Genomic DNA, 11,475 nt, shown 5'->3' with positions numbered 1-11,475 from the left:
TCCAGTCGTGGGGTCTGAACTCTGGGCCTGGGCGCTGTCCCTCAGCTCTTCAGCTCAAGGCTAGCACTCTACCACTTGAGCCACAGTGCCACTTCGGCTTTTTTTTTTCTGCTTATGTGGTGCTGAGGAATCGAACCCAGGGCCTCATGCATGCAAGGCAAGCGCTCTACCACTGAGCCGCCTTCCCAGCCCGGAGATATTAACCTTTTATCTGTTACAAGTTGAAATTATTTTTCCTAGTCTATTGATTGTCTTTTTAAACTTTTGTGGTGATTTTTTCCATTAAAATATTTTGACTAGGGTGTATACTGCTGATAGCTAGGTACTAGCCCAGTATACATGAGACCCTAGGTTCAATTTCCGGCCCACCAACAGCAACAACAAAAAAGACAAAGTGCTTATTTTATATAGTGAAAAATACCCACTTTTTCCTTTCTTTTCATTTGCAGGTAAAAGTTTCATTTGATCTGAACACTATTCAAATAAAATACTTGGATGAGGAAAATGAAGAGGTAAAAGTATATTATAGTCCCCTACTGGGTACTCAGAATCTTATTTCTCTAGTGATATGGAGTTTGAGAAATTCAGAATAGCATTTATCTAATTTATGCAGTGGTTTAACATATTTGGTAATTGCATGTTCTAGAAGACTGGTAGCATCTAAGGTAGAGGTGAGAAATAGAGAAGCAGTATGAAGAATATCTGAGAGAAGTTAAAATTATATGATGATTTTAAGTTCAGATAGAACAAAAGCTGTCATTTATAATAATAAAAAAAATAACGGCTACTCTCTATGTATTGGTTTTAGTGTGTCAAACTAACAACAGTATTATGGGGGGGTTCTTTGTTTCTATTTTTTGTCGGTCCTGAGGCTTGAACTCTGGGCTTAGGTGCTGTCCCTCAGCTCTTCAGCTAAAGTAAGCACTCTACCACTTGAGCCACAGCACCACTTCCAGTTTTCTGGTGATTAATTGAAGATAAGTCTCACACACTTTTCTGCCCAGGCTGGCTTTGAACTGTTGTCCTTATATCTCATCCTTCTGAGTAGCTAGGATTATAGGCGTGAGCCACCAGTGCCTGGCTTAATACTACATTTGAGGTACATTCTCTATTTTTCCAAGAGGGAACTGAGGCACCGAAAGTTTGCATAGCTTACATCAAGGCTCAGAAGCTTGGAATTAGTTGAGTTGGTTCTCTGGCTCTGTGAATAGGTTCCTTATTATATTATGCTGCCTGTTAATATACCCAAAATAAGAGTAAGCAATAAAAATTATTCATATTGATACTGGTAGCTCACATCTATAATCTTAGCTACTCAGGAGGCTGAAATCTGAGCATCAAAGTTCAAACCCAGCCCAGGTAGGAAAGTCCATGAGATTCTTATCTCAACCACCAAAAAGCTGTGTTTCAAGTGATAGAATACTAGCCTTGAGCAAAAAGATCATGGACAGTGCCCAGGTCCTGAGTCAAGCATGTGGACTAGCACTAAATAAATAAAAAGCCGGGCACCAGTGGCTCACACCTGTAATCCTAGCTACTCAAGAGGCTGAGATCTGAGGATCATGCTTCAAAGCCAGCCTGGGCAGGAAAGACCATGAAACTCCTATCTCTAATAAACCACTAGAAAACCGGAAGTGGCCCTGTAGCTCAAATGGTGGAGCCAGCGCTCACCTTGAGCTGAAGAGCTGAGGGACAGTGCCCAGGCCCAGAGTTCAAGCCCCACGACCGACAAAAAATAAATAAAGCCAGGAGCTGGTGGGTGGTCAGGCCTGTAATCCTAGCTACTAAGGAGGCTGAGATCTGAGGATTGTGGTTCAAAGCCAGTCCAGACAGGAAAGTCCATGAGATTCTTATCTCCAATAAACTTCCAGAAAATCAGAAGTAGCACTGTGGCTCAAATGGAAGAGCTCTTGCCTTGAGCTGAAGAGCTGAGGGACAGTGCCAGGGCCAGAGTTCAAGCCCCATGACGGGGAGGGGAGGGGATGGAAGGGAAGAGGGGGGAGAGAGAGAGAAAAGAAAAAGAAAGAAGGAAGGAAAGAGAAAGAAAGAAAGGAAAGAAAGAAAGAAAATAATTCTTAGCAAGTGGTACTGGAAACGTTGAACCCCTACCTTGAGATTATCATATGAGACTTGTCTTGTTAACAAATACTAAAATGATAGGTGCTTGTAATTCACAGTTGCTTTTTTCTCTTTATAGGTATCCATCAACAGTCAAGGTGAGTCCCTGACAAAATCTATTTAGCTTTATATAAAATTTTGTCTGCTCACTGAGGCATTTCCATTTATACATGTTATTTTTTATATATAGGATGATGCTTTTGTGTATTATAAGGACAGCTTTAATGGAGGTTCTCTTGTATTTAAGGTGCAGATTCTCTATGCTTCCCAGTTTGTCACATATAATTTTTTCCCTTGGTATTGCATTTGTCTCTGACTAGGCATATGTGTTAATATCATCTTACAACTTTTAAACTTCATGTTCCCAAAGTTTACCTGTTGTTTTTTTCAGAGCTTTGAATACATTTTTCCACAGTGACCATGTTATATTTGAAGGTTATTTCCCAAGCTGGCCCCCAACAATAACCAACTGAAATAATATAGTGCTAATAACATACTACAATCCATGAGCAGGGCTCTGGTGGCTCATACCTGTAATCCTAGCTACTCAGGAGGCTGAGGTCTGAGAATTGTTGGAAACCAGCCATGCAGAATAGTCCAAGTGAGACTTTTATTTCCAATTAACCACTCAAAACCTGGAAATGGAACTGTAGCTGAATGTGGTGGAGCACTAGCCTTAAGCAAAAAGAGCTTAGGGACAATGCCAGACCCTGGGTTTAAGCCCATGACTGAAAGAAAAAATTTTTAATGTAAAAAAAAAAAGTCATAAACTGCCTTGAATCCTACTGTGAAGGAGCTGGGTTTGGTTTTGTAACTAAAAGACTAGAGTAGAAAAGAGAGACTTAAGGAGGGAGAAGTGATCTGCAGGGGGCTGAGTAGGGAGTTTGTCAGCAAAAAGGTAGTAGTTACTCATATATAATGATTGTGAACTAAGAATTAAATCAAGCTTGGCTATATTTCTTTTTTAAATAAATTTTAGTGTATACACTTAAGGTATAAGAAATCTTGCATTGGCCTGGCGACAAAAAAGAAAAAAGTGCTTGCACATATATAAAGATAGTACAATAGTTCCTGTAGTGGAATAAATTAAAGTATGTAGCATCTCACCTGGTTATCCATCCCTCCACTCTACCTCTGTCCCCAAGACAAGGGCAGCTATAATCTTCTCCATTAGCAAAAATCCTGAGGACTACACACTATTATTAGCTATTGTTCTCGTGCTGTACATTAAAAGTGTAGGATTAACCAGGCATAGTGATGTAAGCCAAGGACATGGGAGCTGTAAATTTGAAGCTAGTTACAGAGCAAGATACTGTCTAGAAACCAAACAAACTACCTGTAGAATTACGATTTATTTGCTAGAATGTTTACGACTCATGAAGAAATGTTACTGTGTATCTTTTTGCCCTTTTAGGAGAATATGAAGAAGCTCTTAAGGTAATTCTTATTTCATCTTATTTTCAACTAATTTAAAAATATTCCTTGGGAGTGGCGCTGTGACTCAAGTGGAAGAGCACTAGCCTTGAGCAAAAGGAGCTCGGGGACAGCACCAAGGCCCAGAGTTCAAGAACTAGGACTGGCAAAAAATATATAAATGAATTTTTAAAAATTCCTTGATTAAAACTTGAATTTTTTTAGAAATTAGGGAGACTGCAATAAGTTGAGCATATCACTCAGCAAAAGATTCTTCTAAGCCAGGTATCCATGGCTCATACCTGTACTACTAGCTACTCAGGAGGCTAAGATCTGATGATTGCAGTTTAAAGCCAGCCCAGGCAGGAAAGTCCGAACACTCTTATCTCAAATTAACCACAAGAAAACTGGTGGTAGCAGCCGGGCGCTGGTGGCTCACGCCTGTAATCCTAGCTACTCAGGAGGCTGAGATCTGAGGATCGCAATTCAAAGCCAGCCCGGGCAGGAGAGACCGTGAGACTCCTATCTCCAATAAACCACCAGAAAACCGGAAGTGGCGCTGTAGCTCAAGTGGTAGAGCGCTAGCCTTGAGCTGAAGAGCTGAGGGACAGCGCCCAGGCCCAGAGTTCAAGCCCCACAACCGACAAAAAAACAAACTACCATTTGGAAGGCTAATGTGGGGCCTCTCCATTTGAGGCCAAAATGGGCAGTACAGGGAAACCCTGTCTCAAAACACAGAAATATTAACACAGTTAATGCAAAATCTTACCTAAAACTTGCTACACTAAAAACCTAAATTTGGGCTGGGAAGGTGGCTCGGTGGTAGAGTGCTTGCCTTGCATGCTTGATGCCCTGGATTCCCTTCCTCAGTACCACATAAGCAGAAAAAAAAGCCGGAAGTGGCACTGTGGCTCAAGTGGTAGAATGCTAGCCTTGAGCTGAAGAGCTGAGGCACAGTGTGCCCAGGCCCAGAGTTCAGGCCCCACGACCGGACCACCCCCCCCCAAAAAAAAAAAAAAACAACTAAATTTAAGGCAGGTGCTAGTGGCTCACACCTGTTATCCTAGCTATTCGGAAAGTTCAGATCTGAGGATCCCAGTTCAAAGCCAACCCAGGCAGGAAAGTCCATGAGACTCTTTATTTTCAATAAACTACTCAAAAAAGCCAGAAGTGGGGGCTTGGAAGGTGGCTCAGTGGTAGAGTGCTTGCCTCATATGCATGAGGCCTTGGGTTTGATTCCTCAGCACCTCATGAGCAGAAAAGGCCAGAAGTGGTACTGTGGCTCAAGTGATAGAGCACTAGCCTTAAGCTGAAGAGCTAAGATATCTTAGCAGCTGGGTGCTGATGGCTCACACCTGTAATCTTCCCTACTCAGGAGGCTGAGATCTAAGGATTGTGGTTTAAAGCCAGCCCAGGCAGGAATGTCCATGAGACTCTTATCTCCAATTAGCCTCCAGAAAACCTGGAAGTGGTGCTGTGACTCAGAGGTAGAACACTAGCCTTGGACCAAAGAGTTCAGGGACAGCATCCAGGCCCTGAGTTGAAGCCCCATGGCCAACCTCAATATATATTGGAAATGGAACCCAAGACTAAATTTGAAATTAATTTGGGTTTCATATACACCTTATACACATAGTCTAGATGTAATTTTTTGGGTGTTTTTTTTTTTTTTTGGTCTTTTTTGGTACTGGGAATCAGACCCAAGATGTTGTACTTGCTAGGAAAGCCCTTTGCCTGGAGCTACATCCCAGCCCTTACAGTTTTTTTTATTTTATTTATTTTATTTTTTTCTTTCCGGTCATGGGGCCTGAACTCTGGGTCTGGGTGCTGTCCCTCAGCTCTTCAGCTCAAGGCTAGCACTCTACCACTGGAGCCACAGCACACTTCTGGCTTTTTCTGTTTATGTGGTGCTGAGGAATCGAACCCAGGGCCTCATGCTCGCAAGGCATGCACTCTACCACTGAGCTACCTTCCCAGCCCCTACAGTTTTTTTTTTTTTAATACACCATTGTTTTGGTTGCAGTATGGCTTATAAGACCAGCTGTAGAATTTTCCATTTTTGCATCATGTCAGTGCCTCCAGTACTTTGATTTTGTAGGATTTCACAATAGGTACACTCAACTTATATTTTTTAATATTGCAAGCAAAAATTATAGCATAATTCACTGCACTTTTCTATTACTGTGCTTCAAAGTCCATTTGGAAAGGAGAATCACACAGTATGTGTTTGTTTTGTAACATATGCTCTCAGATGGCAGTTAAGCAGGGAAACCAACTGCAGATGCAAGTCTATGAAGGGCACCATATTGTTGATGAAGCCCCACTTCCAGTTGTTGCAGAAAAACGGACAGTTGCCAGGCCAGGGAAGAAGCCACTTGCACATTATTCTTCACTAGTGAGAGTTTTGGGATCAGAGATGAAGACTCCAGAGGAGCCAACAGTACAGGTATGTCCAGTTCTCTAACCTTTTGTCTCGTTGTCCTTAATAGAAAATTTGAGTATGCACCAAAGATTTGGGAGTTACTGTGACCATTTTCCTATAATATTTTGAAACAGGTAGCTATGGTTTATTTCTAGAGATAGAGCAGCATAGTAGAATACATACTTCGTTTTATTTTTCTGTTCCTTCACACTGTGACTGTTAAAACCATATGTTTATATAATTTGGCAACAGAAATCTCAAAATAATACATTTCAGAAAAATTGTTAAAAATAAGCAAAATAACTTCCAGGAATCTTGGATTCTGTTTTCTTGTAGTCATTTCCACTTGCTCCTTGTGACAGAAACCAGCCTCAAGATAAACCCCCAGACTGGTTCACCAGCTATCTGGAAACAGTGAGTATTCTCTCTGATTTGGCTTCTAATAGCATTGTTGGCACCAGTGGAATGTGGCAGAAATGGGAAGTCGAATATAGATAGTTGTTACCTCTGCTACAGATGAATGAGGAATGATAGCTAGTAATTTCTAGACTCAGAGTAGATATGGTTAAGAAAGCTCTAACTTGGGCTGGGAAGGTGGCTCAGTGGTAGAGCATGCATGAGGCCCTGGGTTCGATTCCTCAACACCACATAAACAAGAAGAAAAAAGCCAGAAGTGGCACTGTGGCTCAAGTGGTAGAGCGCTAGCCTTGAGCTGAAGAGCTGAGGGACAGTACCCAGGCCCAGAGCTCAGGCCCCACGACTGGACCAAAAAAACAAACAAAAACAAAAAAGAAAGCTCTAACTTTTGTCCTTGTATGTATGTATGTATGTATGTATGTATGTATGATGTATGTATGTATTTAGTCAGTTGTAGGAGTCTCACAGCCTTTCCTGCCTGGGCTAACTTCAAACTGTGATCCTCAAATCTCAGCCTCCTGAGTAGCTAGGATTATAGGCATGTGCCACAGGTGCCCAGCCCTCAAATTTTTTTGTATTAGTCCTGGGGCTTGAACTCAGGGCCTGAGCTCTGAGCTTTGGTGCTCAAGATTAGTGCTCTACCACTTAAGCCACATGTCTACTTCCAGCTTTCTGGTGGTTACTTGGAAATGAGTCTCATGAACTTTCTTTTTTTTTTTTTGGGTCCAGTAGTGGGGCCTGAACTCGGCCTGGGCGCTGTCCCTCAGCTCTTCAGCTCAAGGCTAGCGCTCTACCACTTGAGCCACAGCGCCACCTCCAGCTTTTTTTTTTCTTTTTGCTTATGTGGTGCTGAGGAATTGAACCCAGGGCCTTGAGCATGCAAGGCAAGCACCACTGAGCCACCTTCCTACCCCCAATATATTTTTTTGTTCTTTTTTTTTTTGTCGGTCATGGGGCTTGAACTTTGGGCCTGGGCGCTGTCCTTCAGCTCTTCAGCCCAAGGCTCTACCACTTGAGCCATGGCACCATCTCCAGCTTTTTCTGCTTATGTGGTGCTGAGGAATCGAACCCAGGGCCTCATGCATGCAAGGCAAGCACTCTTAACACTAAGCCACTTTCCCAGTCCTCTCATGGACTTTCTTGCCTGAGCAAGCTTTAAACAGAACCTGGCTCTTTACTTAAATAGTAAAATGTCTGACAGGAGGTATTGCTCGAGAGGTAGAGCCTCAGCCTTGAGAAAAAAAAGCTGAGGTAGATTCCAAGTCTTTGAATTTAAACCCTGGTACTGGCACACACAGAAAAAGAAGAAATCTACTCAGCAAAAGGATTTCTTGGTATTTTCTTTTCTTTTCTTTTTTTTTCCAGTCATGGGGCTTGAACTCTTAGCCTGGGTGCTGTCCTTGTGTTCTTCAGCTCAAGGCAAGCACTCTATCCCTTAAGACACAGCACCACTTGTGGTTTTCTGGTGGTTAATTGGAGATAAGAGTCTCATGCACTTTCCTGCCCAGGCTGACTTTGAACCATGATGTTTAAGTCTCAGCCTCTTGAGTAGCTAGGATCACAGGCATGAGCCACCAGTGCCCAACATGGTATTTTCTTTGAACTAAGTGAGCGATGGAAGATTATAGACTTTTTGTTATGTTTGTGTTTATTCATTCAATAGCTACTAATTGTTTATTATTATAGTTATACCAGAGATGTGTGATTTCCAGTATGTTGATATCTTCACAGAATTGTTAACTAAATTCCCCCCCCATCTTCTCTCTTTTCTAGTTCAGAGAGCAAGTGGTTAAAGAAACAGTTGAGAAGCTTGAACAGAAATTACATGAGAAGCTTGTCCTCCAAAACCCACCATTGGGTTCCTGTACCTCAGAAGGCTCAATGCCTGTTTCAGAGGAAACCCTGTTTTTTCCAGAAAATCAGTTCAGCTGGTATATTGCTTGCAGCAACTGCCAAAGAAGGATTGTTGGTGTGCGCTACCAGTGTAGGTAAGCAGTCACTTGGGAATAATCAGGTGCTGGTAAGCCTTAGGGGAGAGACTTCTTAGAATTCTATATAGTTAAAGGGAAACTGGGTGTCTTCTGTCTCTGGAACCTTAGATATCTTAACTCTGAGTTGGAATCACAAGCTGTTCTTCACCTCTGTGTTTTAATAGGTTAAAGAATACCATTCTGATTGCTATGTTTACATACACATTTGTATCAACCGAAGCAAGTAAAGCTGTGTTCCCCAAGACAAAATTAGAACACTAAGGACAGTTTACATTTTGTTACAAATGCTCTCATTTCTTGCTTCCCCCCATAGATTGTCCCACAAAAAAATAGACATAAATTAATTTCATTATCCTTACTTTATTAATGAGGATTATCAAGATTTGGCATTACTAGGTGACAGGCATAGTTTACCATCTAGCTGGTAATGGAGTAAATACAGCAGTGGACTTTTACCTCACTGCCTCAAGTGACATTCTTATCATACCATTCTTTACCACAGCCTGTGCCCATCCTACAACATTTGTGAAGATTGTGAGGCAGGACCATATGCCCATGACACTAACCATGTCCTGCTGAAGTTACGGAAGCCCATTGTGAGTTCTTCTGAATCATTTTCTCATTCAAAGTACTCTACTCCTCGACTCCCTGCTGCTCTGGAACAAGTCAGGTAAAACCATATACTTGGTGTCCTTGTTCTCTAATTGTCTTCTTAGTTCTGATGACACAAAATGCTGAAGATCAAAAAACTCCTATAAGGTCAGGAATAGTGACTCAAGCTGTAATCTCAGCATTTCAGATGCTAAAACAAGAAGACAGAGTTTGAGGCCTCCCAGATAACATGAGACTCTGTTTCAAGCCCCAGAACTGGCAAAAAAAAAAAAAAAAAAAGTAACAGAGCCAGGCAACTGTAGCTCATGTCTGTAATCCTAGCTACTCAGGAAGCTGAATTTTCAGGATCACAGTTTGAAGCCAGCCTAGGCAGGAAAGTCTGTGAGACTCTTCCCCATTTAACCACTGAAGGCCAGAAGTAGAACTGTGGCTCAAATGGTAGAGTATTTTAGTGCTAAAAACAAAACAAAACCAAAAACCCTGATGATGATATCTAGTTATCACATTATTAGTTACCACTCATTATTTCTGTTTCTTTTCAATTGATGTGCAATAATGAAGGCAGTTATCTAATCAAGTGGCAATGATAATTATAAGGGAAATTAAGCAGCTGCGTCCTGGTAGCTCATGCCTGTAATCCTAGCCACTCAGGAGACAGATCAGAGGATCTGATTGAAGCCCAGCCTGTGAAGATAAATCCAAGAGCTTGTTATCACCAGTTAAGCAGAAGAAAGCTGAAGGTAGAGGTGTAGATTGAGTGGTAGAACGTCAACCTTGAGCCAAAAAAAAAAGAGAAGCTTTTGCTCTTAGAGATCCCTTTGTATCTGGAAAAAAAAAAAATCAAGCAAGAATGAATGGCCTTGATCAAGCCCCACTGCAGAACAGATGTTCAACTGTTGATGGGATTGGGATCAGAAGTTTTGATGTTTCTAGGTCTTTGTGACTAGGAGGAACCCTTTACCTGCTTTACCTACCTTTACCTGCTACATGAGTATCGCTGAAACCAGAAGTGTGTGTCACAGCTTTCTGAAGTTGTGTATAAATTGTTGCTTCCAGTATTACAAACAGATGCACCCTAGCAGTGATACCACATGTATGATACTGTGTGATTATTTTGCAGATTGCTGGCACTTGTCTTGCATTGTTTCTATCAAGTGATTTGAATCATTATCAGTGGTCACAGAGGTTTCCACTGGGAAGGAAAGCTTTTAAGCAAGTAAACTAAATGCTGACACTGATGGAAACTATCTAAAAAACTTCAGGATTGGGTCTAGGAAGATGGCTCAGTGGTAGAGGGTTTGCCTTGCATACATGAGGCCCTGGGTTCAATAATTCTTCAGCACCACATAAGCAGAAAAAAATCAGAAGTGGTGCTGTGGTTCAAGTGATAGAGCATTAGCCTTGAGCTGAAGAGTTGAGGGAGAATGTCCAGGCCCAGAGTTCAAGCCCAATGACCAACAAAAAAAAAAAGAAAGGAAGGAAGGAAGGATGTCTAAGGCCTGAGGTCTGGTTTCTGATGTAGCAGTCAGCTCAGAAATTTAGCAGACAGAGAATGTATTGAATGCCTTCAGGATTTTTTAATGGGTTCAGATGTTTTGGGTTAAATTTGGGTTGGGTTTTATTTGGTTTTAAGACATTCAATTATTACCTCACAGGCTCCAGAAACAGGTTGATAAGAACTTTCTTAAAGCAGAAAAGCAAAGGTTACGAGCTGAGAAGAAACAGAGGAAAGCTGAAGTCAAAGAACTTAAAAAGCAGCTAAAACTCCACAGGAAGATTCATCTGTGGAATTCAATTCATGGACTCCAAAGCCCTAAGTCCCCTTTGGGCCGACCTGAGAGCTTGTTGCAGTCCAATACCCTGATGTAAGCCCAGAGCTGGGTAGGGGGTGGAGGGAACCCAGGCTTTATGTTCAGCTCCCTAAAACTGGAATTTTAGCCATCTTCTCTCTTGTCCTTTGGCAGCTCCTAGTACCCACATCTTTAAAACTTTCTATTAATCTAAGCTTTATTAAAGGATGGTTTGGTAGTAGTTTTTGATATTTTCCTTGTTGTCTTCTTCAGAAAGATAAAAACTAGTAAGGGCTGTGTACTGGTAGTTCATGCCTATTATTCTATCTACTTAAGTGCAATCTGAGGATCTCAGTTTGCAGCCAGCCTGTACATAAGACTCTTATCTCCAATTAACCACTGAAAAGCTAGAAGTAGAACTGTGGCTCAAGTGATAGAGTGCTAGCCTTGAATGAAAAAGCCAAGCAAGAGCATGAAGCCCTGAGTGTAAGCCCCTGTCCTGGTACCAAAAAGAAAAAGGAAAAAAAAAAAAATGAAACAAGGTTCACTCTTAGAGAAAGTGAATTTGAAGCAACAGTTGCAAATAAGAGTTACATTTTTTTTGGGGGGGGGTGTCCGGTCGTGGGGCCTGAACTCTGGGCCTGGGCGCTGTCCCTCAGCTCTTCAGCTCAAGGCTAGCGCTCTACCACTTGAGCCACAGCGCCACTTCCGG

At 41.9% G+C, this 11,475-nt stretch overlaps 1 protein-coding gene across 3 annotated transcripts in view; it reads left to right on the top strand.

Moving 5' to 3' along the window:
- Nbr1 (neighbor of BRCA1 gene 1) overlaps nt 1-11,475 on the top strand; it is a 40,584-nt gene that overhangs the window by 10,180 nt on the left and 18,929 nt on the right. For all 3 annotated transcript variants that reach the window (XM_013031993.1, XM_013031992.1, XM_013031991.1), the window contains exons 3-10: nt 450-512; nt 2,198-2,216; nt 3,533-3,555; nt 5,783-5,977; nt 6,290-6,367; nt 8,144-8,358; nt 8,864-9,031; nt 10,629-10,838. In XM_013031993.1, the coding sequence (XP_012887447.1) occupies nt 450-512; nt 2,198-2,216; nt 3,533-3,555; nt 5,783-5,977; nt 6,290-6,367; nt 8,144-8,358; nt 8,864-9,031; nt 10,629-10,838 (971 nt within the window). The remainder of the gene's footprint in view (nt 1-449; nt 513-2,197; nt 2,217-3,532; nt 3,556-5,782; nt 5,978-6,289; nt 6,368-8,143; nt 8,359-8,863; nt 9,032-10,628; nt 10,839-11,475) is intronic.

Source organism: Dipodomys ordii, unplaced genomic scaffold (genome assembly GCF_000151885.1).
Source record: "Dipodomys ordii isolate 6190 unplaced genomic scaffold, Dord_2.0 Scaffold147, whole genome shotgun sequence".
In the NCBI taxonomy this organism is placed as follows: Eukaryota; Metazoa; Chordata; class Mammalia; order Rodentia; family Heteromyidae; genus Dipodomys; species Dipodomys ordii.
The sequence above is the reverse complement of the archived record's forward strand: the minus strand, read 5'-3'. Positions and strand labels throughout refer to the sequence as shown.